At 41.8% G+C, this 26,719-nt stretch overlaps 1 protein-coding gene across 3 annotated transcripts; it reads left to right on the top strand.

The window, feature by feature from the left end:
• Positions 1–7,373: 7,373 nt before the first annotated feature.
• On the top strand, positions 7,374–25,939 carry MTO1 (mitochondrial tRNA translation optimization 1). Of its 3 annotated transcripts, none has more exons than XM_061623131.1 (12): positions 7,374–7,731; positions 12,075–12,274; positions 15,574–15,691; positions 16,983–17,272; positions 18,527–18,639; positions 18,913–19,103; positions 19,431–19,561; positions 21,248–21,452; positions 21,543–21,714; positions 23,350–23,468; positions 24,127–24,284; positions 25,637–25,939. In XM_061623131.1, exons 1-12 carry the CDS (start codon positions 7,506–7,508, stop codon positions 25,811–25,813), a joined length of 2,100 nt encoding a protein of 699 aa, XP_061479115.1. In that variant the 5' UTR covers positions 7,374–7,505; the 3' UTR covers positions 25,814–25,939. The 3 variants fall into 3 exon arrangements, with proteins under 3 accessions (XP_061479115.1, XP_061479118.1, XP_061479116.1); XM_061623132.1 differs by having other exon boundaries at positions 7,720–7,808; XM_061623134.1 differs by lacking the exons at positions 19,431–19,561; positions 21,248–21,452.
• The last annotated feature ends 780 nt before the right edge of the window (positions 25,940–26,719 follow it).

A 26,719-nucleotide genomic window follows, 5' to 3' on the forward strand; every position in this document is an offset into this window, starting at 1 on the left:
CATCTGGAATTCCTGCCCATTGCACAGGTAAGAAAAAAAGATGGCACCTCTTGTTTGTCCCTATTTCTGCTGCATGTGCGCAGGAAAGAGCACAGTTGCACTGTTCTTTTCAAAAGGTGAAACAAGAGCACAGCACTATGGCATATGGGTACCTCTACACACCCTTGGTCCTTCACCTGTAACTTATCCCTGTGAGTAGGAAAGCAGGTAGGGGCACAATTTTGAGTGGACAAGCAGTTGGCAGAGAAAGAGATCAGCACCCCTTTCCCTGCCCTCTGCACCAACATTTCAGTCTCTCTCAGGAACCTTTTCAATGGGGAAACAGAACCGCATAGATCTAAAGTAGTGTGGTCCAGGGTGGGAAAGCAGCAGGTGCAGCAGGTTCTCCTGCAGAAGTGACAATGCTGGTAGTCTTTGCTGTGACAGCCCAGCCAGTGAGCAAAGTTTTCCTCCAACTCAGTATCTGATTTTACAGTTTTGGAGGGGGAGAGATGAAATATGCATGTGTTTAAATGCAGTTGTCTTGGCCATCACTTTCTCTTTTGGCAGATCTCCTGCAACTCATAGCTGCATAATAGGCAGAAATTCTCCAGTAACAGCTTTTCCCATTATATCTTTTTCTATGACTGGAAACGGACTTGAGCATCTCTTGTATCAGTCTGTCAAGCAGGCCCAGGAGAAAAACTTAGAACCTATAGATTTTATATACCTTTCTCTACTGTGGTTCACCCAAAAGGAGAGTCCAAAACTGCAAACAGCTACATTGATCCAACTCACGCACACCCCAAAGAGCAACAGTTTATTGGGATCTGCTGACAGTCATCGAATAGTGAGCTGACCAAGGGTGGTGTAGTGATTAGCATGTTGGAATTTGGCTGGGGAACCTTTTTTCACATCCCTGATCAGACATGTGGCATAACTGCAGTTGTATACATTAGTTACCGGAGAGTAAGCGCCACTGAACTTAGTACTTTTAGCCATATAGGTGCAATTTATAAAACAAAATGACCTTTAACAAAAGATCTGCAGCCAACTGAAATGCAACCTTCGGATTTCAATTAGAAATGCAAACAATCTTGCCTAGCACCTTACTTTACTGATTTTGACTCTTTTTTTAACCATAGATAGCATGAAATAGGAGTCCTATCAATGGAAACAAGTCTCCAGTTTTTGCTTAATCTTTCATTCTTATTCTCTATGCTTATTTGTCACAAATAATACTAAAACTTGAAAGCTGTGTTATCACCTCTTTCACTATCCAGAGAAAGGTCCATCAATTACCCTGGTCCTCCAGCTGATTACATCACTGCTCTGTTATGAAAGAAGTCCTGGAAGTATATTCCTGCCCCCATCCACTACATCACTGCCTACCATTGTCTCTTCACTCCAAACACATTTTCTCATTTTCCCTGCTCCTTTCATAGCTATTAAGAATGGGAGCTGGGGTAGCTAGAAAGTTCCAGCCTTATCCATCTTCCCTCAGCCACAAACAGGGCAGCTTTAAAGGAAACCACGGTCTGGTAGCTAGGCTTGCCATATGTAGCTTACTTCAAGGAATGGCTTCTTGTTGAAATTTAGTGTTCCATTTTAAGTTAATAAGGAACACAGTTTACTCCTCTTGCCAGTTTAGACAAATAAAGCACTTTTAACATCTGACAAATGTAGTAGGTCATTTTGTTACAGTCTCAATGTATGTTCTTCATGCATCTCTTCTGCTTACAGCCCTACTCACAGTGACAGTGGTGCCATCAGGGTAGGACTTTGGGCCTATACAGCAGAATGAACAGGAAGGCACCCCAAATAAAACAAAAGCAATTACATCACTTCATAGTTTGAAGTAAGTGATGTAGCAGAAACTACTAACAAAAGAGGTGGCCCCATAAGACTATTAAGTCAAGTCTAAAATTACCTCACTGTACCACTGCGTGGGGATAATATACAAGGTGCCTGAAGGATGACCGAGATAAAATAGGCAGCAGGACACATTAAAGGACACATTATTCATACACTGCATAATTAACAATTCAGTATCATAGAATATGACAGCTTTAAAAGGGGATTAGACATAAGATGTGTACACACTAGACTGTTACTATGCATGTGGGTTCCACAGATCTGATTCTTTCTTGTGTGCTTTTGTGCACATTCATTCACACTTAAGAGCTTTCAACTAAACTCTCAGTGTTTCCTATCCAAACTACTGGGCATTGAATCATGGGATGTATTAGTACTATGTGTTGTTGTTCCCTCCCCTCAATTAGTACTTCTCTACCCTTCCTGAATTCTGGAAACCTGAGGTCCATTGTGGGCATAATTCACAGAGGTATTTGTTTAGCTGTGCACTCAACCATTATAATTATTTGAGATACCAGTTGTTCGATATGACTTGAAGAAAACAGTGGGTTTTTTTATAAAGTGTGTGCTGCACCAGCCAGGGCTGTGGAGTCGGAAGCAATTTTGGGTGGAGTCAGAGTCGGTAGAAATGTACCGACTCCGACTTCAAAATAAAAACTTATAATATTATAACAGTTCCCACCATTGTCAGACCCAAGAGCTCTGGCAATGGTGGGCCTTTGCAGTCATGCTGGGGAAGACCTGGCATGGCTTCAACGCCTCTCCCCTTTTGGGTGTGGCATGGCCATGCATGCCTATCATATAGGGGGTGGTGCAGGGTGGCTATTTAAGCCCTGCTTCACCTCCCCTCGGCCTCTTTCTGGCCTGATGCAACAATGGAGCAGGTAGCTAGGCCACGTTAGGTGCTTTAGGCCTTAGACGGAACAGGTTGCTAGGTCATGTTAGGCGCTTTGGGCCTTGGCTGGTTATCTGTTTCGGTGGCACACAAGGCGGGAGGACCTGGTGGGTCAGCTTCTCAGCATTGGAGTGTGAGAGAGAGGCTTGGAGCGGTTGAGGCAAGGGGCCTGCAAGGTTTGGAGTCTGGGCAGAGAGAGTCTCTGCTAGGCCTGACAGGCCTGCTTCACTTAGCCACCTCCTGTGCAGTCTGGCTGGCCTGTTAGGGCCTGGAGGAGGGCTGGCATTGCAAGGAGTCGGGGCAGGGAGAGTCTCTGCTAGGCCTGGCAGGCCTGCTTCACTTAGCAGCCTCCTGTGCAGTCTGGCTGACCTGTTAAGGGCCTGGAGGGCTGGAATCATTTGGGGCCTACAGTTAGTGTTGGAGCATGGGTGGTAGTTTGGGGCCGTGTGACTGGGCCTTTCTTTGCCTTGTGGCCATTTTGGCAGACCTTCTGTGAGGCAGCCATTTTAGGAAGGTTGTCGTTTTGGGGCTTTGGGTTTTGGGGTTATTTTTCAGGATAACTGGTGTGCAAAGGCATAGCCAGAGGAATGAGCTGAGGCTGTTGGGCTTTCATGGGCTTTGGGTAAATATATCATTTTATACCTATATTTTATACTTTTTTATTTTTCAGGAAAAATATTTGTAATTTTGATTGACAATTTTTTTAAAATATAAATTCACAATGTCAAAGAAGCTTCTCATGAAGTCAGCTGTATTTGAGCATTTCACCATAACTCAGGATGGAAAACATTTTGTGTGTCAGTGTATGACAAAAGACCCAGATGAAGACAAATGGTGTGATGCCAAGATCAGCGCATATTCAGGCAGCGATAAACATGCTCCTACAAGAGCTTCCAATTTAAAAAGACATTTACAGCGCTTTCATCCAGAAGTATTCAAAGCTGTGCATGAGAAAGATAACAGCAAAAGCCAGGAACTAATGCCCAGCACTTCCAGCCAAGCAAAGGATCAGAAAACTTCTCAGACATCAGTTACAAGATATTTTGTCGGTGACAAAGTTACTGTAACAATGACGGCAGATACATTCAAAAAAACATATCATAGAACTTGTTGCAAAGGGTGGTGTGCTTTTATCATTATTTTCACGACCAGCTTTTATAGGTCTGAATGGAGATATGGCCCGCAAACTTGGTGTTTCTCTGGAAAGAGATAGTATTAGAAAAATAGTGATTGAAGAAGCCCTTAACCAAAAGGAAGAACTTAAAAAAAACTCTCAGGGGACGCTTTGTATTTCTTAAAATGGATGCCTGCACATGTCACAGAGTGAACTATTTTGCCATCAATGTCTGATTTGTTTGTGACAAGAATGAAATAGTTACCAAGACTCTGGCAGTAAAAGACACAGAAGCTCATCACACGAGCGAGTTTCTCCAACATAAAAAAGAACAAGTTCTTTGTATTGTAACTGACAATGCTTCAAACGTGTTAAGTACAATTAAACTAATGAATGCCGATAATGAAGGTGACCAACAGCTAAAAGAACACTTCAGAGATATAGGAATGTTTGAAATTGAAGAGCACGCTCCTTCAACTGAGGAACAAACTGAAGTTGCTACAGGACAACAACAAAATGATGATCCTTTAGATGATCTTGTTGAAGCTGCCTCAAAACTGTCCTGAATTCATCCCATGCGCTGTGTTGTGCACACACAGCAGCTGGCAATAAGAGACAGTCTGAAAGAAGGACATGCTGCTGATTGGCAAGGTGAGGAAATTAGTTACTGCTGCCAGAACACCTAAAGTTGATTCCATTTTGAAGAGATGCGCTGGAAAAGGGGCAATTCTAGATCAAGCCACACGCTGGGGCAGTACCTACTTAATGATTCAGCGCTTGCTTGACCTGAAACCCTTTCTTGTGGACATGGCCAACCCTCAAGTGACGCTAAGCGAAGGTCAGTGGACACAGGTGACAGAATTGGAAGAGTTGCTTCATCACCCATTTATAGTGACTAAAAAATTACAAGCTGAGGACTTAACTCCAGGCATTTTCTTGAAGGAGTGGAAGAACCTGATGTTTCGCCTGCCTCAGAGAGGAGGGTTAATTGCAGATGGCATTGCTGCTTCAATGAAATGAAGAGAGGCACTATTATTACAAAACAAGATTCTTTTGGCAGCTGTTTATGTAGACCCAATGCACCGGATTCTGCTGGATGATGAACAGCTGACTAAAGGGAAAGATGCTCTGTGTGAGGTAGTAGTTAGGATGACAAATGAGGATGAATTTGATTTTGAAAAATATTTGGATCACAAGGAGTGTGCAAAGTGTCGCCGTATAGAAAAGGATTCCTCCAAACCCATGCAGAACAAACTGAGTAAATTTCAGCAAAATTTCTCACTTGCACTAAAAGAAGTAGAAAAATTAAAACTAACAGTGCAAGAAGCCATTCCCTTATATCCTGAAATTGTCAGAGATGTTGCCCTGGTGGTTACTGTCAGGGCTGTGGAGTCGGAGTCGTGGAGTCAGAGTCGGGAGCAATTTTGGGTGGAGTCGGGAGCAATTTTGGGAGGAGTCGGTGTCGGTAGAAATGTACCAACTCCGACTTCCAAATAAATTTTGATTGACAAGAAGCAATTTTGGGTGGAGTCGGAGTCGGACAGTAGAAAAATAGAGGAGTCGGAGTCGGAGTTGAAGGTTTGGTGTACCACAGCCTTGGTTACTGCTTTGCCACCGACCCAAGTTAGTGTTGAGAGGTTGTTCTTTGCTCTTAGAATAATTAGATCAGATTTGAGGGCATCCATGAAGGAGGATCTGATTGAGGCGATTCTTTTTCTGAGGACAAATTCTTCATAGATTTATTAAAAATATTAAGTGCGTAACAGTGTCTTGTATGTTTTCATCTGACAGCATTTTTTTGTTCAGATTCTTTGCTCAAATAAATAATTTTGTGGTCTGTTAGACCTAATTCTGTAGTACATATGTTTATTAAATAAATTATAGGAAAGCATTTGGTAATGTAATTATAAAAAGTTTGTAAGAGGACAGCTTATGTATTATGTTATGTTAGTCATAATTTTATATATTCTTTAGTTTTAAGGTATATCCTATGTTTCTGTTAAAAACCTTTTTTTTAAATTATTAAATGCATAGTTTGTTGCATTCACTTTCATAGGAATTTAGGAAAGTTTTCTTGTTCAGAAATTTTAATCAAATAAATATATTTTATGTTCTATCAATCTAGCCTGATGATTCACGTGGTGGTGATGAAATGCCTTGTGCTACCATTTTACTACAGTAAATTTGTTGTTACTAGCTAATATACATTTGCCATTTATGAAGGAGTTGGAGTCGGACAGTAGAAAAATAGAGGAGTCGGAGTTGAAGGTTTGGCGTACCGACTCCACAGCCCTGGCGCCAGCTGCTCACTGAGGAGCACCTCCTCAACAGAAGTATGAAGTGCAGTGATAGATGGTACCCAGCAAAAAACCACCACACTTAAAAAAAAAAACCACACAATGTCCACAGTTGGGTGACCCTACTGTGATTTTATGATGAATTTTTCTTCTTCACTGCATTACCTGCAGATCAGGAAAATCAAAACAAATTGCTGGGGAGGAGGTTGCCACTTGGGTGAGGATGATGTGCCAATGACACAAAAAACACACACACATGGGATGCGTCAAATCCACTGTAAACTGTTGTGCGTATACAGCCTCAATCATGTAGAAGTCTACTTATTGTCTGCACAGAACTTCCACGTCAAAAGCAATATGCCATTGTTATCCATTAATCTTTCTGGAATCTCTGCTCAGTTTACCAGCAAGATTCGCTACCTTGCACTTGCAATACAAAGTGCATACACAAAAACCGGTACAACCCTTCACTTCGTGTCAAGTTTACACAACCCTAAACACACTAGGCAATAAAACCAATGAATACTGTGTGACTTTTACAGAACTGTGTTGTTAAATCGGTAATCCTGTACAAATTAAGAGAGAGAAAGTCGCGTTGAACTGGATTTACTCCTCAGCTGATATGCATAGGGATTGGAATAAGATATATATGTAAAGGATTAAGCTACAAGGCACGCATAGTATCGAGCTATAATGGATACCTCGACTTAGTCCTTCTGTTACAGTGTCCAATATCTCTAAGGGGAACAAACGTAACGCTTGCACGTGTCGGTAAAGCGAAGCAAAATGCATCGCAGCTGTGGAGTTGCCTTTACACAGAGTACATTCTGCCGCCACAACTGGGCACAGGGAGAGGAAGGGCCGCTATCTTGAAAATTTATATATAGGTTGCTGTTTTCCTGTTGTTCCCTGATCAATTCTGCTTTTAAAAAATAGAAGCTCATTTTTCCCGCTTTCTCTGTCAATAACGGTCTGCGTGAGTAAACAGAACTTTCTCGAGTATAATACAGATTTCCCCTTTCAACGCTGAGCATCAGAGAAGAGACGCAGATTCTAACGGAAAATCACGGTTTTCTTACAGCGCAGCTGTCCCGGCCTCGTGGGAATAACCCCAGGCTAAACGCGACTCCCCGCCCCACAAATTCCATTCCGTTCTCCAATCGACCACGCCCATCTGCGCATGCGCAAAATTTCCCAGTTCTGCGGTAGGTAGGCGGCAGAGGTATGTCAATCATCTTGTCGTCACAAGCAAGATGGCGGCGCCCATGCGGTACGCCGACTAGGAGGGTTGCGGTGGTTTCGGTCCTGCTTACTGGGGGGTTTGGTGGATCTTATCGTCCTCCAGATGTTGCCGTTGAGACGTAGCTGGCGCCGCCTTGTGACGACCTCGAATCTCAAGACATGGTTCCAGTGTGCGAGGTGTGACGTAACGTCGGCGTCTCATGATGTCAGCACTTCGAAATATGATGTCATTGTCATCGGTGGTGGTCATGCTGGCACTGAAGCGGCATCAGCGGCAGCGAGGGTGGGCGCCCGTACTCTGCTCATCACGCACAAAATAGACTCCATAGGTAAATAGGAATGAGGAGTAAGTTCTTCGCAAATTGCTAAATTGAAGCTGACAAACGTGGACGTAGGATACCAAGAGGTATATAATTTTAAAGTATGTGCCAGGGAATACCGGGGTATCACATAGCAGGTCTGGAAAAATCCTGCTTGCATTTAATAACTTGCCTGGTAGCACAAGTGACCAGGTTTACTCCATCCTTCATCTGCCAGCCCCGTTGGTTTCTATGCTAGCAGTAGAGGGATGAAAACTTATTACTCCATAACCAGCTTGGAAATGCAGTGGAAGGAGGATGGATCACTCTGCCCTTCCACCAATCGGCTTGGTAGAGGACATTTTTCCCCCTAGCCTGCTAAGAGGTAGTACCCTGCATTTCTGTCCTGGCTGTGGAGGGGACTTTTTCTTCCTCAACATCCAGCAAGGAAATATAGTCTGCTAAGAGGCTAGTAACTTTTGTGGGCTTATTTTCAAGGCTGTCCTACTGCAGATTACTTGTGTGTCATTCCAGAAGGTCAGCTTTGTCATTTGTTTACAGCAAACACACAAAAAAGTTATTGTGATATCTTAAGGACCACCATATTGGGGCCATGAGATTATATAAACTAGAGTCCATCTGATAAGGATGGAAGTACAAAACCTATATGGAAAAAATTAAATATGTTAACATGTGGCAGCAATGGCTGTCCATGCCCCACAATCCAAATCACAAAATATGTGATTTCAATTTTAGAACATGGATAGCAGTGAAATAGTACAATAGTAAATAGTCACTGTATTCTTGGTACAAAACATAAAAGATTCTCAGTTGTTCACCAGATGAATATGAGAAGAGTTTTGAACCTATATTGCATGAAAAAAGAGTACTGCATGCATATATACATACATGCATTGGGCAATCTGCTTTCAGACTTTTCTCGTAGCGCAAGCTAAATGTACACATTCTAGATTTCCAAGATTCCGCACTGATATAAGCCCAATTCAGGCACTCACCTGAACATACAAGGGTAAAAAGCATGTAGAGTGACAAGGGCACACATGCAAGCCCTGTCCTGATCTCCCTCTACACAGGGGTGGGGCTTTTCTCATACCTTTTTGTACAACTGAGAACCCTGCCTTATCAGGATTCCTGGTCATGTAGTGGTTTCTAAGCATATTCAGTTGAATACTTATAGAAGCCCCCTTCAGATCTTCACACTCAAGGCATGAAGGTTTAAAAGGAGCCACGTGTGCAAGGACATTTGGGGTGCATGTTGGCTGTCCCCATGAACTGCAACCCTGATCACACAGGGCTGCATCATGGGGATTGTGTACATGCATTCACCAGGGTTCTCTGTTCTCTTCAGACCTTCCCCCCAAATATGTGGGCAGTGTGAGGGCAGAGTTGGCAAGAGATACAGCAACAGAACAGGGCTAGTAAATACATTCCCAGTGTCTTTCCATACATTATTGTTTATTCATGTGGAGAGAAAAACATTAGAATACGGTTTGTGTGTCAGAGGCATAGAACCTTTTCTAGTACTTGACATGACAAAATCCCCTTCAATCTTTTTGCTAAATATTTGTTTTATGAATGGAACTACCTAAGAAACGGAACAGCAACATTGTCATGTGTGGGTTGATAGAATTAATTTTCCTCCCTGTTCTTTTCTTTTCAAATATAGATTTAAAAATAATTCAGTATCCTCACTTTTTTGAACATCCAAATTTGTTCAGATCTTTGCGTCAGATGCACAGGGTAACAAAAGCAAATGTTGTGAGGAGGACTTGCCAGGTAAGGGGAACGCGGCCTAGGCAGTTAATGGCTGTGCCTTGTTCCGGTCCTCCCCACACCCGCAGATTTGTTGGTTGCCCTATCAGCCAGCTCTCAGGCCTCCGGATGCTGCTGCTAAATGCCAGATTGGTGCATAATAAGATCTCCCTCATTCACGATTTAATTGTGGATGAGGCAGCTGAGCTGGCATGTATAACTAGACCTGGGTGGGTGAGCAGGGGGTAGTCAGTCTCTCCCAGCTGTGTCCACCAGGGTACCTGGTCCAGCATCAGGGTAGACCTGAGGGTCGGGGAGGGGGGGTTGCTGTGTCTATAGGAGCTCCATCTTCCTCTGCAAGCACCCAGTCCATGTGACTACTGGTCTGGAGTGTTTGCACCTTATGTTGGGTCAGTGGGACAGACTGGGGATTCTGTTGGTGTACCGCCCACCCCGCTGCCCAACAGACTCCCTAGCTGAGCTGACGGAGGTGGTCTTGGGTGTACTGTTGAGATCCCCCAGACTGTTGGTTCTGGGGGATGTCAACATCCATGCCGAGGCCACCTTATCTGGGGCAGCTCAGGATTTCATGGTCTCCATGACAACCATGGGACTGTCTCAATATGCCATTGGCCCAACACATGTAGCAGGGCATACTCTAGATTTGGTTTTTGCATCTGGACATGGAGTTGGTGATCTGAATGTGGGGGGGCCTTACATCAGTCCCTCTGTCATGGACAGATCACTGCTTGCTGAAGTTTAGACTTACAGTGGCTTTTCCCCTCTGCAAGGGTGGGGGACCTACTAAGCTGGTCCGCCCCCAGAGACTAATGGATCCGGATGGTTTCCAAAGGGCTCTGGGGAGTTTTCCGGCTGATAGGGCTGGCGCTCCTGTCAAAACCCTGGTTGAACTCTGGAATACAGAAATGACCCGGGCAGTTGACATGATTGCTCCTGAGTGCCCTCTCCTGTGTAGAGCTTGTACGGCTCCATGGTGTACCCCAGAGCTGAGAGCGATGAAACAATATAGGAGATGGCTTGAATGCAGATGGAGACGAACTCCTAGTGGATGCAGTTATACACTGGTAAGTGCCTATGGTAAGCTGTATTTAGGGGCAGTGAGGGCAGCAAAAAAACAATATTTTGCTGCCACTATCAAATCATCAATCTGCCGCCCAGCGGAGCTCTTCAGAATTGTCCGGGGGCTATTACACTCTGGCCCCAGGGACATGGTAGAACCATCTGAGGCCCATTGTAATGAATTTGCTAGGCAGGATAAAATCTTTAGCATCCACCAGGACTTAGACTCTAGCAGGTGAATCAAGCGAGGTATCCAGAGCACAGCCTTGTCCCAATTTCCTGGATGAGTTTCAGTTGGTGCAGCTTGAGGACGTTGACAAGGTGCTTGGACAGGTTCATGCAACCACTTCTGTGCCAGATCCTTGCCCTTCTTGGCTAATAAAAGGTAGCAGGGATGGAACAGCCAGCTGGGCCAGGGAAGTGATTAATGCCTCTCTGCGAGAGGGGTTGGTCCCTGGCTCTCTGAAAGAGGCTGTAGTGAGACCACTCCTGAAGAGGCCCTCCCTGGACCCAGAAAATCTTAATAACTATAGGCCAATAGCAAATGTTCCATTCCTGGGCAGGGTCCTGGAACGAGTGGTTGCAGGCCAGCTCCAGACACTCTTGGATGAGACTGATTATCTGGATCCATTTCAGTCGGGTTTCAGGCCTGGTTTTGGCATGGAAACAGCCTTGGTCGCCCTGTATGATGACCTTTGTTGGAGAGGGACAGGGGGAGTGTGACTCTGTTGATTCTCCTTGATCTCTCAGCGGCTTTCGATACCATCGGCCATGGTATCCTTCTGGGGAGACTGGCTGAGTTGGGAGTGGGAGGGACTGCATTGCGGTGGTTCCGCTCCTACTTGGCAGGTCGCCTCCAGAAGGTGGTGCTTGGGGAACATTGCTCAGCACCCTGGACTCTCCAGTATGGGGTTCCGCAGGGGTCAGTTCTGTCCCCCATGCTGTTCAACATCTACATGAAACCGCTGGGTGAGGTCATCCGGAGCTGTGGAGTGCGTTGCCATCAGTCTGCTGGTGCGCCTGGCGCCAACACTATTATCTTTTTGGTGCCAGGTCAAGACTTTCCTCTTCTCCCGGGCATTTTAGCATGTGTTTTAAATTGTTTTATATTGTTTTAAATTTTAAATTTGTGTTTTAAATTGTTTTTAAAATATGTGTTTTAAATTGTATATTTGTTTTAATGTTTTTCATTGTTGTAAACCACCCAGAGAGCTTCGACTATGGGACGGTATACAAGTGCAATAAATAAATAAATAAATAAATAATATTTAAAAGTGTTCTGACATTTATAGCAATAGGTATATTTTCCATCTAAGCTTCCTAGATCTGAATCTTTAGACAAAAGCAGAAACATGGGGTCTTGGTTTTCTCATACAATGTTGGATCTGGAGATGTACAAAGCTTACCCCTTTCAGGCACATTTGGGGCAGAGGAATGGTATGGGACCAAAGCTTCACTTTCCAATATATAAAGCTGTTGTTTGCTGCTAGTTAGATGACTGCATTTGTTATATTGTCCAGGACAAATGTCATGCAACCCTTCCTTTGGTGGAATTGGGAAAGGACATCTGGTGAGGGAAGTGGATGCACTGGATGGGCTCTGCGCTCGAATCTGTGATCGGTCTGGAGTGCATTACAAAGTGCTAAACAAATGCAAGGGACCAGCTGTCTGGGGTCTACGAGCCCAGATTGACAGAAAGCTCTACAAAGAGAACATGCAGGTGAGAATGTGGATAGGAAGGCGAGGGATAAGGCCCTCAATGGGACTTAGTTTGAGGAGACATGTGTATGATCACGCTGTCAGCGTGATGAAAAAGAAAACTGGGTGAACCGGGGTGTGGTCTAATGTAGATTCTAGATGTAATCAGATAAAACCAATATCCCTATACTATTTATTTTGAGAAATCCAAAATATTTTATAATCAAAGCGTGGAATTATGTCTTAAGATATTGGGGTCATCCAACAAATTGATTTAGTTTAAAAATGCAGGAGATACCTTGCAACCATCAGGGTTCCCAAAGGGATGTAAATACATTCAAATACAAAGGCCTGATTGGGAGGGAAATGTACTTACTCCTGTTGTACTTAAAACGCCCAGAATGTAAAATTTATTTGGGAGGTGGGGGTGGGGAATGGAAGAAAGACTTATGAATTCATTATTCCAGCAAATGATTGTTGTTGGATATAAGGCAATGTAGACTCAAATATTTTTTCAAAATTCAATGTAAGTGTTCAGTGTTATATAGACAGAACCAAATCCGTGAGTTATCATAGGACTTTTGGTGTCCCTTAAATTGCACTGGCTACCTTTCACTACCAGAGATACCAGTTAAAGGATTTTTGGAATCAATATTAAGCTTATTAACTGCGTAAAAAACAATGTATTGCATTGAATTTGATGTGTGTGTGGCAAGAGAGATCCAGTTGTTCTGTCAGTAGCAGAATTTATTTTTAAAAGGTCATGTCCAACACCTTTAATATTAAAACTAACTAATTATGTTAAGATTATATCATGATATGCAAGAAAAAAACCGCTACTGATGATAAAAATATCTTCACAATGTTTTGGAATGACACATTTTATTAATATTCACTTTTATGTATTTTTTATCATTATAAAATTGTAAAACTGATAGAAACCTGTTTTTACTTTTCTCATTGTATTTTATGATAAAACTTTTTTAAAAATTCAGATAATTAATATAAAACCACATTTTAACAAAATAACAAAATTAAAAGTACAGCAGCAGTTAGCTGTTCTGAGGCCACTCCAAACCAGTCCTTCTTTCTTAGTGCCAGGACTCTGAGGAGGGGATTCGGTGCTTTTGCACAACTTGGGTAATCCTTTGAACAAAAGTTTTAAATCTGAAGCATTCAAAATATAATTATGTTGTAGAATAGCAGTTAGGTTTGTGCACTACTCCTTACACAACACTAATTCTTAATCTCCTTATGCTAACATTGCGCTGGATCTCACCCTGGGTGTATCAGGGGGAAATTCTTGGGGGAAATTGTAACTATTTCCAACTTTCTTACAATTCCATTTTCATAAAAACGACTCCAAGTATTAATTTCACAATGTCACTAAAATGCCCTATTAGAAAAGATCCAACTCCATCTCTCAGTGTCTTTAGAGTCTAAAGTTCAAAACTCCTCTTATCTTTTGAAGTACTTAAACCTTTGAAGCAGTCAGGGATACAGCTGTTTTAAAAACATGACTCATACCCTGAAATGAACTACTCTCAAATTATAGGTGAATCCAGAGAAAGGTTAGCAGAAAGTGACTTTCCTGCCCACCCGCCCTCCAATAGCCACTCCGTGGAAACTCTGCTGAATGAAGTGTGTTATGGTACAGGGAGCTGAGTAGAAAGGATTCACTAAAGGTGCCTCCAATGAATTTTTGACATACACCCCCCCAACTTCTTGTGCTACAATACAACCCATTCAGCAGAGTTCCCTGACCCTCAGGAGAGCCTTTTCAGGGGCTAAGTAGGAAAGCATCTTCTGCCTAACCTCTTCTACTGGCATTTCTCTAGATCCAACCCAGTGTCTTTTTTTAAAAAAAACAAAAGATGACTCATTGTTCCCTGAATAAGTTACTCTGTGTCTTGCTTATTGATAAAATCAGCACTTTGATGGGAGAGCTTTGAAAAGTGCTATACAAGAACAGAAATCCTCATGTGGTTTCTGTCCTTCCCTTTTTGTAAAATCTTGTGAGGAGGAAACAGATGGTGCCCAGATCAGTTCAAACTTCTCCCCTTATTTGTCATTGGTGGACATTAGGGCTTTTTGCCTTTTTTGTTTGTTTGGTTGATTCTTTAATTTGCCTTTATTATTTAGATATAATTCTCAAGCTGACTGATTGTCTAATACATTCGTTATTTCCAAAAATTGAATAATGTTTAAAAAATAAGTGAAAAACCTCCAGTGCTCACCATTTGTGAAAGAAATCAGACATTGACTGTGCACTCTTTCCTTTCAGGTGGGAAATGTCCAAATTAATGAATAAGGTTTGTCTATCAGAGGGTCTTAATTTGGCCTGCAAGACTGTTACCACCTGTCCCACACCTAGCATCATATGTGACGTTAGGTGTGTGGCAGGTGAAGACACAGCTGCTAAGAAACAACCAGGTAACCTTAGAGTGAACTCCTAATTGTTCCTTGGCAAGCAAGGCTTGCAGTAAGCTGGGATCAGCTAGGAACATTGTAGCACAGCCTCTCCCTGTCCAAAATGGGGTTTGCAGTATATACTGGACAGCTGACCAGCACTTGCAGCAAGCCCCTCAGGAAAACACTTCCTTTGTCTGTATAGTTTGAAATCAAACCACAAGGACAAAGGGAGCAAGGTTTATAGCCTCAGTGGATCAGCTTGAATTCAAGATGGTTTGCAAAGGAAAACCCTTCACTGACATCAGATGGTTGACAGGTGGGCAGCCCCACCCATATGTCAAAGTGGCCAATGGGGGTTGGGGGGCATCAGGATCTGTTCCACCGACTGGATCGAGTTCCCCACACTTGATCTATCAGGGCAGTTAAAATACCCAATAAAGTTGCTTTTAGCTGTCTCATTGGTCACACTATTCTTTTACAGCAAATTCTAGATGGACTCAGAAGGAAATATAGCATAATGGAATCTTGATTTGTTTTCAAATTGCAGTATAAACATAGCTGGCTGTTTGTAGATGATAAAATGTAAATGTTTGTATTTCTGTACTTTGTCAAGTGCCATAAATAAGCTAACAAAGACAATTTGAAGATCTTTTCATTTTATTTAAATCTTAATGGTGTCATGCAGAAATGGAAATTCATAGCTGGGTTATAAAAAAGGGAGTTTGTTATTGTCAAAAGTAGATAAATGTGGTCTGAACCTTCGCCATAAAGTTTTCACAGAGTGAAATGTCCCTGAAGGAAAGGAGGCAGACTGTTTTATTTGGACGTTGTTTTTCCTTTGCTTCTGCATCCATAGAAGGGTGTGTGTGTGCGTGTGCATTCATTTAACAGTTCTCTTTTTCCTAGTAGAAAGAAATCCTCCAAACTCCACTTCTGACTGTTTGTGAGGCTTCTGTAGAAGATCTTCTACTGACAGTGCCAGAGTCTGATCATCCGGGGAAATGTTGTGTCAGTGGAGTCATTTTGGGTCAGTATTAGGGGAAGCTGCATCCTGAATCAGCAGTCTTCATCCATTTGCGTAGGGGATGCTTTCCAAGGTTGCATCTTGAAACTCTTCCCAGATTGGGCTTTCCCTGACTTGAAAAGAAGATTGGCTTGGAAATTAGTTATTTTCCAAAGGCTGGGATTACCTTGGCTTGTTTCTGAGCTAATGTGATGTGAGCCAAGAGATCTCGCCCATCACTACTTCCAAATAAGAATCTTATAACTAATCTTAATCTAGTCCTTAATGAACTAATGTCCATATTTGCAGTTTTCACTTTAAATTAATATGCATGACCATTTTTGAGGTTGTAAAATCATGAAGGTGTGTGTTTAAAAGTTGGCCAGATACTTTGCAGGAAACAATGCCTATAACCTTTAAATGTTTCAAGGCCCCAAGAAAGGAAGCAATTGATGTGTCTTTCTGCCTCTTCCTCTCTAGATCCTTTCACCCTCTTCCTGCTGCAACAAGCTAGATCTTAGTTTTGACTTGCACTAGGCAGCATGCTGTCTCGCTGACTCAGAACATTTACAGGAATAGGCTTATTCTCCACATTAAAGTCTACATTCGGCAGTCTGAATACTCCAACATGGCTCAAAACTTATTCATATTTGCAGGGTTTTTCCTTTGTAGGTTGAGGCAGAAAGTAGTGAGCTCAGTTGCGCATATGAGATACGTTGGGGCATTCAGACAGCTAGTCAACACACCATGAAGCCGAGAGTGTGTGACTGTAGCTTCACCACCTCAAAACAGCTTCATGAATCTATCCCAACATGAAGGAGGGATTTACTGTGACAAAAACCTCTGACTGAAGAAGTTATCTAGTATTTTCAGAGTCATAGTCACCCCACTGCAGAATGTTATGTTGTTCCAGACTACATAGTTTTGTTCAGTATATCAGCACTTTGATGCTCACAGTTGAGAAAACAACAGATAGAATAAGCAAGAAGATCATAAATACTCGACTTCAGACAGAGTATTGTTTGTATACACATCTGTTATTCTTCTCTCTAATAAAACATATGGAAATGAAGGATAAGATGCTGACTTTAAATGGCAGCTTCATATACCTAGGGATTTGTAAGATATTAAGCTGGAAAACAAATGTTTGTTTTCTGTCATTGAAGATGTCTCTGCGTTAAACTCCAGGCTTCTGATGTGTCCTGATGAAAACCTCTTAAGAATTAAAAGAATAAATAAAAAGGTACTGCTTTCTAAATAGGGCAGCAACTGGTATCTAGTTCTTACTCTGTTTCACTTCATGTTTCCCCCTTAGAAGATGGAAGGAGAATGCATGCTGGGAGTGTTGTCCTGACTACAGGAACATTTCTGAGAGGGATGATCCTAATTGGATTAGAAAGGCATCCTGCTGGGCGAATGGGAGACCAGCCCTCCATTGGCCTTGCTCAGACTCTGGAGAAACTTGGATTTACCATAGGAAGGTTAAAGACTGGGACTCCACCCCGACTGGCGAAAGACTCCATTGACTTCAGTGTTCTTGGGAGACATACTGCTGACAACTCTCCTGTGCCATTCAGCTTCCTTAGTGAAGCTGTGTGGATTAAGGTGAGATGGAGTCCTGAGGATGTATGCAGCTGATGAAGTTTATGTGGAGTGTCTCTCTCTCAAAGTAGCATAGATTATTCTAGTTGTGCTGTGGCTTTCTGCATGCAGGAGGATATCTTGAAATGGCTGTTTCAATGTGAAAATAATCTGTTCTGTGGCTGCATATTGGGTATATGTGCCTAAATCATTACATTTGCCTAATTCTGTTAAAGGTTGCTGAAAGCAATGCAGGAGGCCATGAGCCTCCCCTAAATACTGGGACAGTCCAATGACAACGTAAATTATCATGATTTACCAGTCTTATTCTTAAAACATCAGCCCTCATACATATGTAGAAGAACTTAGGGTAATTTTTAAATGCCATCCCTTCCCTCTTCACCAGTGATCTCTTGTCTCTGAAATACCTGCCCTGTCATTTTTGCAGCCACCTATTTGGTCATTATTTTTATCTTGGGTGGAGTTTTTATGTTGGCTAAAATAAAGGCCAACAGGTTCTAAAATAATTTTATATACTGCTTTTCATTTACAGTTTATAAATCTCAAAGCAGTCCACAATATAAATAAAATTAAAATAAATAAATAACAACAGTTAAAACATCCACATAATCATATCATTTCAGCCACTACAGCAGCTAGAAACAAAAAAGGAACTCGCTACCATCAGTCAGGAAACCATTCAGAAGATTCTTACTGAAGCACAATATGAACCTGTTTTAGAACCATCACTAACCTTTTAAAGTATTCCATTCATAAATTTAGAACAGTAACACTGCTTACTTGAAAGTCTGAAGAACTCAAGGGTCCAAAGAATAGGAAACTATCTAATAGGAAATCTCTAGATTGGTGGAAAGATTTGGGTCATTAGATTTCATAAAGGACTTTCTGTATGACCTTTGATAAATCATTAAGCCTTGTGATCTCAGGCCTGCTTGGTTAGAAGTTAATTCTAGTGAAATGGCTTTGATTTCTTCCCAGGAGATAGGCTCCAATCTTGACTATATCTTACACCCACTCAGTGCTATCATTTCTCTTGTGTCCTAACTGTACTTTTAGAAATAGTGGTTTGTATAGTTTTCTGGGAAATGTCACAGATGCAATCTTTGGGTACTAGCTCTTGTAACATGGTCAGGTTGTATTATGATAAGAATTAAGTGAAGACTGAAGTGAACAATGACACACATCAAGTTATTGCAAAAATAGTTTGGCTGTTAAGTCATATAGCTTGCTTACTAAATCCAAGTGGTTCTGTTTCAGCCAGAAGATCAGCTGTCATGTTACCTGACTTACACAAACCCCAGAGTGGAGCAAATCATCCATGAGAATCTTCACCTGAACAACCATGTCAGAGAGACTACAAGAGGGCCCCGGTAAATCCCTCTTTATATTATTTTATGTATAGTACTATCAGCGTACATGACACACAGGTCTGAACCCTGAGGGGAAGAAAAAGGGAAGAGATGACAGCAGCAAGGTCAATGGGAAGAATATTGTAAAAGCATTTACATAAGTTTAGGCTTAGTAGCGGGTGAGGGGTACAGCAATGAAAAACCCCTATCCAATCTCTTGCACTCTCACGAAGGTCAGTATTAGACTCCTCGCTGAGTCAGCATCCTAATTTGGCTGGTTATTCCTGTGTCTAGGTACTGTCCCTCGCTTGAGTCTAAAGTTCTACGTTTTCCAAATCGCACACATCAGGTCTGGCTTGAACCTGAGGGTCTGGATTCCAATGTCATCTACCCACAGGGAATGTCACTGACGTTGCCATCTGAGATCCAGGAGGAGCTCATCACCCATATTAACGGTTTGGAAAAAGCTAAGATGGTACAACCAGGTGAGAGACAGAAAGAAGATCAGATCTCTCCGATCAGATAAAGCTGTATAAGCAGCTTATCGTATGGGAGAGTATGCCACATCACATCTAGTGGATGCAGAGGTATGTCTGCCTCACTTCAAAGAAGTGGGCTGTTAACGGATCTGCCCATCTGCACATTGTCATGCGTGTCTTACAATCCCTAAATATGTGATATTGTAGCCCTGCAAAAATTTGAAACCATACGGCAGACATGATACTACTTTGCGTCCTACAACCCTGTTGCTCTCTGGTAGGGAGTAGTTGCTGGCATCAATCATTCTTCTGTCCCTTTAACTTGTCATTTAGGCTATGGAGTTCAGTATGATTTTCTAGATCCACGTCAGCTGACTGCCTCCCTGGAGTCTCTCCTTGTCCAGCGGCTTTTTCTCGCAGGGCAGATAAATGGCACAACAGGCTACGAGGAAGCTGCAGCTCAGGTGCGTGAGCTGAGGACACTATGCAGCAAATGAGTATTGTTTCTGTAAAATCGTCTGCAGTGCCAAATATCATAGTTAACTAGAGGCTTGTAGCCACAGATCATTTGACTTGGCCTTCTCCAGCCTGGTGCCTCCCAGACGTTTTGAACCACAACTCGCATCAGCTCCAGCCAGTGTGGCCATGATGACGGACTGATGGGAGTTGTAGTCCAAATCTTCTGGAGGGCATCAGGTTGAGGAATGCTGGTATGGCTGATTATTTCAAGTGTAACTATTACACTTGCTCAGTGAATGAGTCTCTATTACATGCTTGAAAGTTTGCTTTTCATGTCCAGAGAATGAGCCCTTTTGATTCTTATCACTTTTTATTGCCATGTGCCAACTTTTACAGTTAAGCCACCTTTTAACATGCCAATGGATAACTGGGATATATGCGGGGGGGGAGGCCTTAAATCCCTTTGTCCGTTGCAGTGTAGGATCTGATAGGGTACATCTGTACTTTGGGTGGGCGAGGAGGAGTGCAGTAAAAACATAATTATAGTAGTTGCAAGCATCTTTTTTTTTTATATAATAATTTTTATTATTCAAATTTTTATAAAACAAATACAACAAAAACAATACAAAAAAAAAAAGAACTTGACTTCCGATTTGTTACAGATCAGCTATAAGTATATAATATATATCAAACCTGTCCCCTAAAACATACGAAATTCACTTTTTTCCATAGTCTATCTTGATTAATCATCAAATCCCATTATCATCATTTCATTTTTTTCTTTCAACAAAAAGTCCAAAAGAGGCTTCCATTCCTTAAGAAATGTATCTGTCGTTTTTTCTCTAAGAAGGCATGTCAATTTGTCCATCTCAACTAAGTCCATTAATTTCAATAGCCATTCTTCCATTGTTGGTATCGATTCCATTTTCCACTTTTGTGCATATAATAATTTTGCTGCCGTGATCATATATAATATTATTCTTCCATATTTCTTTTCCTTTTGTTTATCCATAAAACCCAATAAAAAAAATTCTGGCTTTGACTGAATATTTATCTTTAAAATTTTTTGCATCATCCTACCTATCTGTGCCCAAAATAATTTTGCCTGTTTACACGACCACCACATATGATAAAAAGATCCTTCTTGTTGTTTACATTTCCAACATACATTAGAAACATTACTATACATTTTTGACAACTTTTCTGGAGTCATATACCAACGATACATCATTTTATAAAAATTTTCTTTAAGATTATAACATAATGTAAATTTCAATCCTTTTTTCCACATATTTTCCCATTGATCCATTTGTAAATTATAACCAAAATTTTTTGCCCACTTAACCATACACTCTTTTACTTGTTCTTCTTCCATGTCCATTTTCAATAAAAATTTATACATTTTTGCAAAAAAGTAGTTGCAAGCATCTGATCATCATCTTCAGAGTGGTTATCTATCCCTAGCTAACGAAGGTAAATGCAATCCTGGTGGGCAGTAGCCATTTCCAGTTGTGCATAATGTCAACTGTGCCACTGAGATTCGCTATGGATGCAGAGTACAGTCATGCATGTGATATCTGTGGCTTCAACACACTTTCCCCATCTTGGATGCAGACCAAGCAGACTGAGATTCTGGGGTCCAGTCTGGCGGTGGCTTCCCTGTGTTCTGTAACCAGGCTGCTCTCTGGCAGGGTGTAGTTGCTGGAATCAATGCTGGCTTGCGGGTCAAAGGGGAACCTCCCTTTATTGTAAGTCGCACTGAGGGTTACATTGGCGTTCTGATTGACGATCTCACTACTCTGGGCACCAGCGAGCCATACCGGATGTTCACCAGCCGAGTGGAGTTTCGGATGTCCTTGCGTCCAGATAATGCTGACAGCAGGCTCACCTTTCGAGGTAGTCAGTTCCTCCAGAAGCTTTTTATTTATTTTTGTGCATATGATTTTCTCTTCCTCTAATTCCTGAGCACTTCTTTGTCGCTTTAAGGCTTTAATGAAGCTGGCTGTGTGTCCCAAAATCGATACCAGCAAGCATCGCAGATGAAAGCAATGTTGGAAGAAGGAATAGAAACACTGAAATCTATTCAGTTCAGCTGCACAAAATGGGCCCAGCTCATACCAGCGGCTACAATAAGTGCTAGTCGCAGCTCTCCTTGCAGGTATGGCCCTCTTATCTTTCCATGGTTTTGTTTCAGTGAGGTACAGATGAGATTCCTACGGAAACAACATGCCTCACATTCTCATATACTAGTAAAGCTTAGGGTTTTTGGAGAAGGTGTTAAGAGAAAATGTACAAAGTTGTCAGTCCATTTTTATGGGAAGGTGAAGCAATTTCCTTGGTTTCTTTTCTGTCTATTTTTTAAATTTAATTTTATTTTTATATCCTGCCTTTCTTTCCTTAAGGAACTCAAGGGGGCATATATGTGGTTCCGAGGTACTCTCACATCCGGTCACTCACCAGACCCAGACCTATTTAGCTTCAGCAAGGTCTGCCTTCAGACTATATGCTCAGGGGCCTGTCTTGTCTCACCACTGACTCAATGAGAACAGCAGGGTCTTATAATGAGAATACCTATCAGTAGCGGCTAGTGTGGCAGCACGGACAATGAGATGTTGCTCACCTGTCTTTCCAATGCCGTGCATCATTGCTGGTTACTGAGAGCGGGATGGGTAAGACAGCGGGGACCTTGGTGTGGCGATAGCAGTGGAACTAATCTGATGCTCCCAATACTGCGCTGACACTGAGCTCTCCCCTGCTTGGCCCTCCCCCTTCTGTAATCAGCAGCAACATGCAGCATTGAGAAGCCGAATGAGCAGTGTCACCCTGCCCATGCTACCCCACCAGCCATTACTGTCCTGAAGAAAAAAACTCCTAAAGTGAACATTCTTATCCAGGTGTGAAACTGTTAACCTAGTCTAATCTCATCCCACACACACACACACACACACACACACACACAATTGGGGGCAAATTCAAAATTGTAGCTTACAGAAAGAGAGGCAAAGCAGTCCTGGGTAATCTGGGCCTTTTTCCTTGTGTCTATTTTGTCTTTGAAATAATTAACCTTATAAATAATATCATAATCAGTACCTCTCACAGGTAGGGTTCATATTTCACAGCATGGTTTGAAATAATGAACAAGAATCTGTGGCTTAAATGACCCAGGATGTGTTGGCTGCATAAACAAACATAAGAGCAAAGCTGTGGACTCAGAATCATTCCAGTTTTATAGCTGCAGAAAACAGACTTTTTTTCTAGGTTTAGGATTGCAGCCTTAATTGAGACCTGAACCAACCTGCTTGGGCCTAATTTTTATTCCAAATGCCAAAGCACTGCTACCTCTGGTTTTGTCTTCCTTGTTGGATTTTTAAAAAGTAATTAAGAAGAAACTGTATTGAGTGTCCTTGAGCTAAAATGATGTGTGTGTTCTATTGCATAGTCACCTTCTGGGTTTTATGAATATTATAAAATGCTAATTTCTGACAGACATCTTGTGCCCAAGCTTCTGTGTATAGTTTCTTTCTATTAGCTTGTAAGATCCTTAAGGTAAATCAGTCGTTTTGTTTTGTGCATTATCTATGCCTAATGTAGTGCGCTTAGGATTCCTAGATAGTGATACCACAATGTGAAGAGATGTAAAGCTTAAGAACTTGTAAACTTCCTTGAAATTCTATGGGAATGGGTTCTAGCTAAGATTGATTTTAAATCCCACCTTTCTATGATAAGCACGCACAAGGCATTTTACAGATTATTTCAGTAGTGTGATAGTCAGTAATTGTTCTTGTTTGCTCAGTGCTCTGGACATCCTTCAGTACCAGGAGATCAATATGGAGATATTGTCAAGAGCTGTCCCAGAGCTCCTCACAAAGTTTGCTGAATGGAGACAACTGGCAGAGAGGCTGAAAATAGAAGGTATGGAAGACCAGCCAACTCTTAACACAGGAATGAGGATATATGCCTAAGTCTCATCAGACCCAATCAGCATGGACAATGATCAGGGATGATGGAGTTGTCGTCCAGCAACATCTGTAGGGCCAAAGGTTCCTCACTTCTGTTCTATTTTGCATCCAGTAGGTCTTGTTCATTTAGTATTTAGGTCAGAAAAGAATGCCCTCCAATCCCAAACAGGATGCAGAATGCACATTTGGGATTTCTGTGAAAAATAGCTGTTCTTATTGGCCCAGATAGCTTGTGGGTCCTGGAGAGATACTCTCTTTTCCTCCTCTCGAAAGGTGCAGGAGTAAATCTGATGTAAATCTACTCTATTGAGATTGCAAACCTAAGCACATTTACTGGGGAGTAAGACCCATCGCGCACAGGATTGCATTGTTTCTAAACACCACGATTTTCATAGAACAGACCATCTTCTGTGGTTTAAGTCCAGCCATCCACATAATTTTTCTTGTAAATGTTATTGCTCATGGTAATGAATGTTGATTAGCACACCAGAAATCTCAGTTGCTTTGCCAAAAGCTCTTACGATGTATGCAGTTGGGTTTTGTTAGGAAGTCCTTTTCTGTTGTATTAATTAATTAATTGTTCTGTTCATTCACTTTGTTCTCCTTGCTAGCTGTTTACAAATGGCACGTGTCCCTTCAGAAGTTGGAAATAGAGGAAGTGCGTCAAGATGAGGCTCTTCAGCTGCCAGAAGATCTAGATTATTTTGCCATCAGTGCATCACTATCCCAGGAAGTGCGAGAGAAATTACATTTGCACCGTCCACAGACGGTAAGTTGCTGGTGGAGATAGAATGCTTAATACAGGAGTGTGGATCCTGTGGCCTTCCAGATGTTGCTGGACTCCAACTCCCAGCAGCCCTTAGCCATCATGGCCAGGTATGATGGGAATTGTAGTCAAGCAGTCTAACTATAATGGGTGCTATGTGTGCACTAGATATACGTGGCTTGAAAGCATTAGTAATTTCCAAAGGCTCTGTTGTGGAAATTGAAGAAGCATTGTGATATTTGGAGGAAGGGGCTTGCTGTGTTGCCAGCTCTGTCTTTGGGGTAAATCTTTAACTTTTAGAGACAGCATGGTATAAGGTGCTAAGAAAATTTCACTTTCAAGTTGAAAAATAAAACAGCTGCAGAAAAAGCAGGGGGAGCATTTAACAAGATTTTAGCACTCTGTCCCTGCCTTTATTTAAAAAAATAGAAATTACAGGATCTAGGTAAGTTTTCAAACCTGAGAATATCATTGAATTCAGTAGGCTTATTTTTATTTCTATACCACTTAATATATGAAATATCTCTAAGCAGCATTTGCAAGTAGATATGCTGTGAATATGGTATATCAAAAGCCTCCACTACATTTTTCTTTCTTTAGTAGCTTTCGATTTTATGGTGGTTCGAAAGCTAAAACTCCCACATCCAGACTTGGTGTGATTAATGCAGCTTTTAGGTCAATGCTTTGGGAAAGGCAGGTACAATGAGTGGTATCCAAAGTGCTTCCGCTAGGGCAAGGATGTTTGGTTGTGCATGTTTTAAGAACCCTAAATATGTGATATTGTAGGCCTACAAAAATTTGAAACCATACAGCAGACATGATTCTTCTTTGCGTCCTACAACCGTGTTGCTCTCTGGCAGGGAGTAGTTCCTGGCATCAATAATTTTTCTGTCCCTTTTATACTTGTCATTTAGGCTACGGAGTTCAGTATGATTTTTTAGACCCATGTCTAGAACTTCCCCACCCCTTCTCTCCCCCCCCTGCATATCTGTTCTGGGGGTTCTGCCAACGCTCCAGAGCAAGTTTGGGGAGGGTATGTGGAGAGGGAGAAGTTCCATTGCACAAGTGAAAATCCTTATGCTAGCAAAAACACTTGGTTAGATTCCGCCCAGTGACCCTTGTTCATAAAATCTCACTGATAATCAGTTTTGAGTGATGTTCTGTTGATCCCCATAGAGTGACTGTCATGTTATTTAGGGGGGACAAGTTTCACTTTTTTCATGTTTTTATCATTTGAGCTAAGCATAACTACATGAATTGAGTCAGTGGTGGGAAGATTGCAGTACAGAATGGTGATGAAAATCAGTTGTTCCGATCCTTACAGCAGACATTCTCACCTGTGCTACTCTTTCTAGATTGGTGCTGTCAGCCGCATTCCTGGAATTACACCGGCTGCTGTTGTTAATCTACTGAGGTTTGTGAAAAATAATCACAAAAGAGCAAAGGGAATAAATGACTTCTCTAGGATTGCCAGCCGCTTCCCAAATGGGGATCCGCCAGGGCAAAGAATGTTCCAAGCTGCTGATGTGTGATCAGTGCTTCTTGAGCAAAAGCCATTGAACAGTTATTTGTATGTGCTTCTTTAGCCTGTAGTTTTAAGGTCAAGATACACTATGCATGTATCCAATTGCTATCCAATAAATGCATAGACAAAGCTACCTGAATGGCTACTTTGCATTAACTTACTTATTCGCAAAGTATGGTGATCCAATAAATTCTTAAGAGAAAAGCAGAAAAATGATCAGAAAATAGCAAGAAGATGAGGAAATGCCAGGTGCCAAAGAAAAAGTTTAACAAAGGATTACTCTGAAACTTTTTGGGCCTATATTAAACGTCAGAACTCGGGGTTTCTTCCTCCTCTGTGTCCTTTCTAAGAAAGAGTCTTACCTTTTCAGTTGTAAATCATAACTGTGTTGGTTGCAACTAGTTGATATCAATGTGAACATTGTGTAGAATTCTTGAGAAGCTGATCCTGGCAGTAACATCTCTTAGCAATTTAGCACAGTGGGCACAAGCGGATGTGTTTGTGGTTTCTGACAAGAAAGAGTAGGAGCAGTGATTCTTCAACAGAATAGTTACAGTTGTTCCTAAACAATAGAAAAGGAATAACTAATACATAGAACAGCTAGCATCTTTTTTTGTCCTCCTTATGAGGAATTATATCATGTGAGGTTCCCACCTACAGTCTATTCAACCTAGACACAGGCTTACTATCTCAGGGAGAATGAAGCCAGTGTTTCTGTTACCTTATCTAATGAAATTAAGGGTGATAGCCAACTAAGTCATAGGGTAGACTCATTTGACTCTATGGACTGGTATCGCCCTAGGAGTATAACCACTGAAAAAGGGGGTGGGGAAATCTGTTGTTTCATGCTTGCAGTTTCATGCTTAGTAACGTCCTCTTCTACGGTCTCTGCTGCCACCTATGGTACTGAACA

The sequence above is a fragment of the Rhineura floridana genome, chromosome 4, assembly GCF_030035675.1.
Source record: "Rhineura floridana isolate rRhiFlo1 chromosome 4, rRhiFlo1.hap2, whole genome shotgun sequence".
NCBI lineage: Eukaryota > Metazoa > Chordata > Lepidosauria > Squamata > Rhineuridae > Rhineura > Rhineura floridana.

Coding starts and splice junctions, on each gene's coding strand:
- MTO1 (XM_061623131.1), top strand. CDS start 7,506: ATGTTGCCGTTGAGACGTAGCTGGCGCCGCCTTGTGACGACCTCGAAT. Junction 12,275..15,573: donor TCTACAAAGAGAACATGCAG/GTGAGAATGTGG, acceptor TTTTCCTAGTAG/AAAGAAATCCTCCAAACTCC. Junction 18,640..18,912: donor GAGACTACAAGAGGGCCCCG/GTAAATCCCTCT, acceptor TCCTGTGTCTAG/GTACTGTCCCTCGCTTGAGT.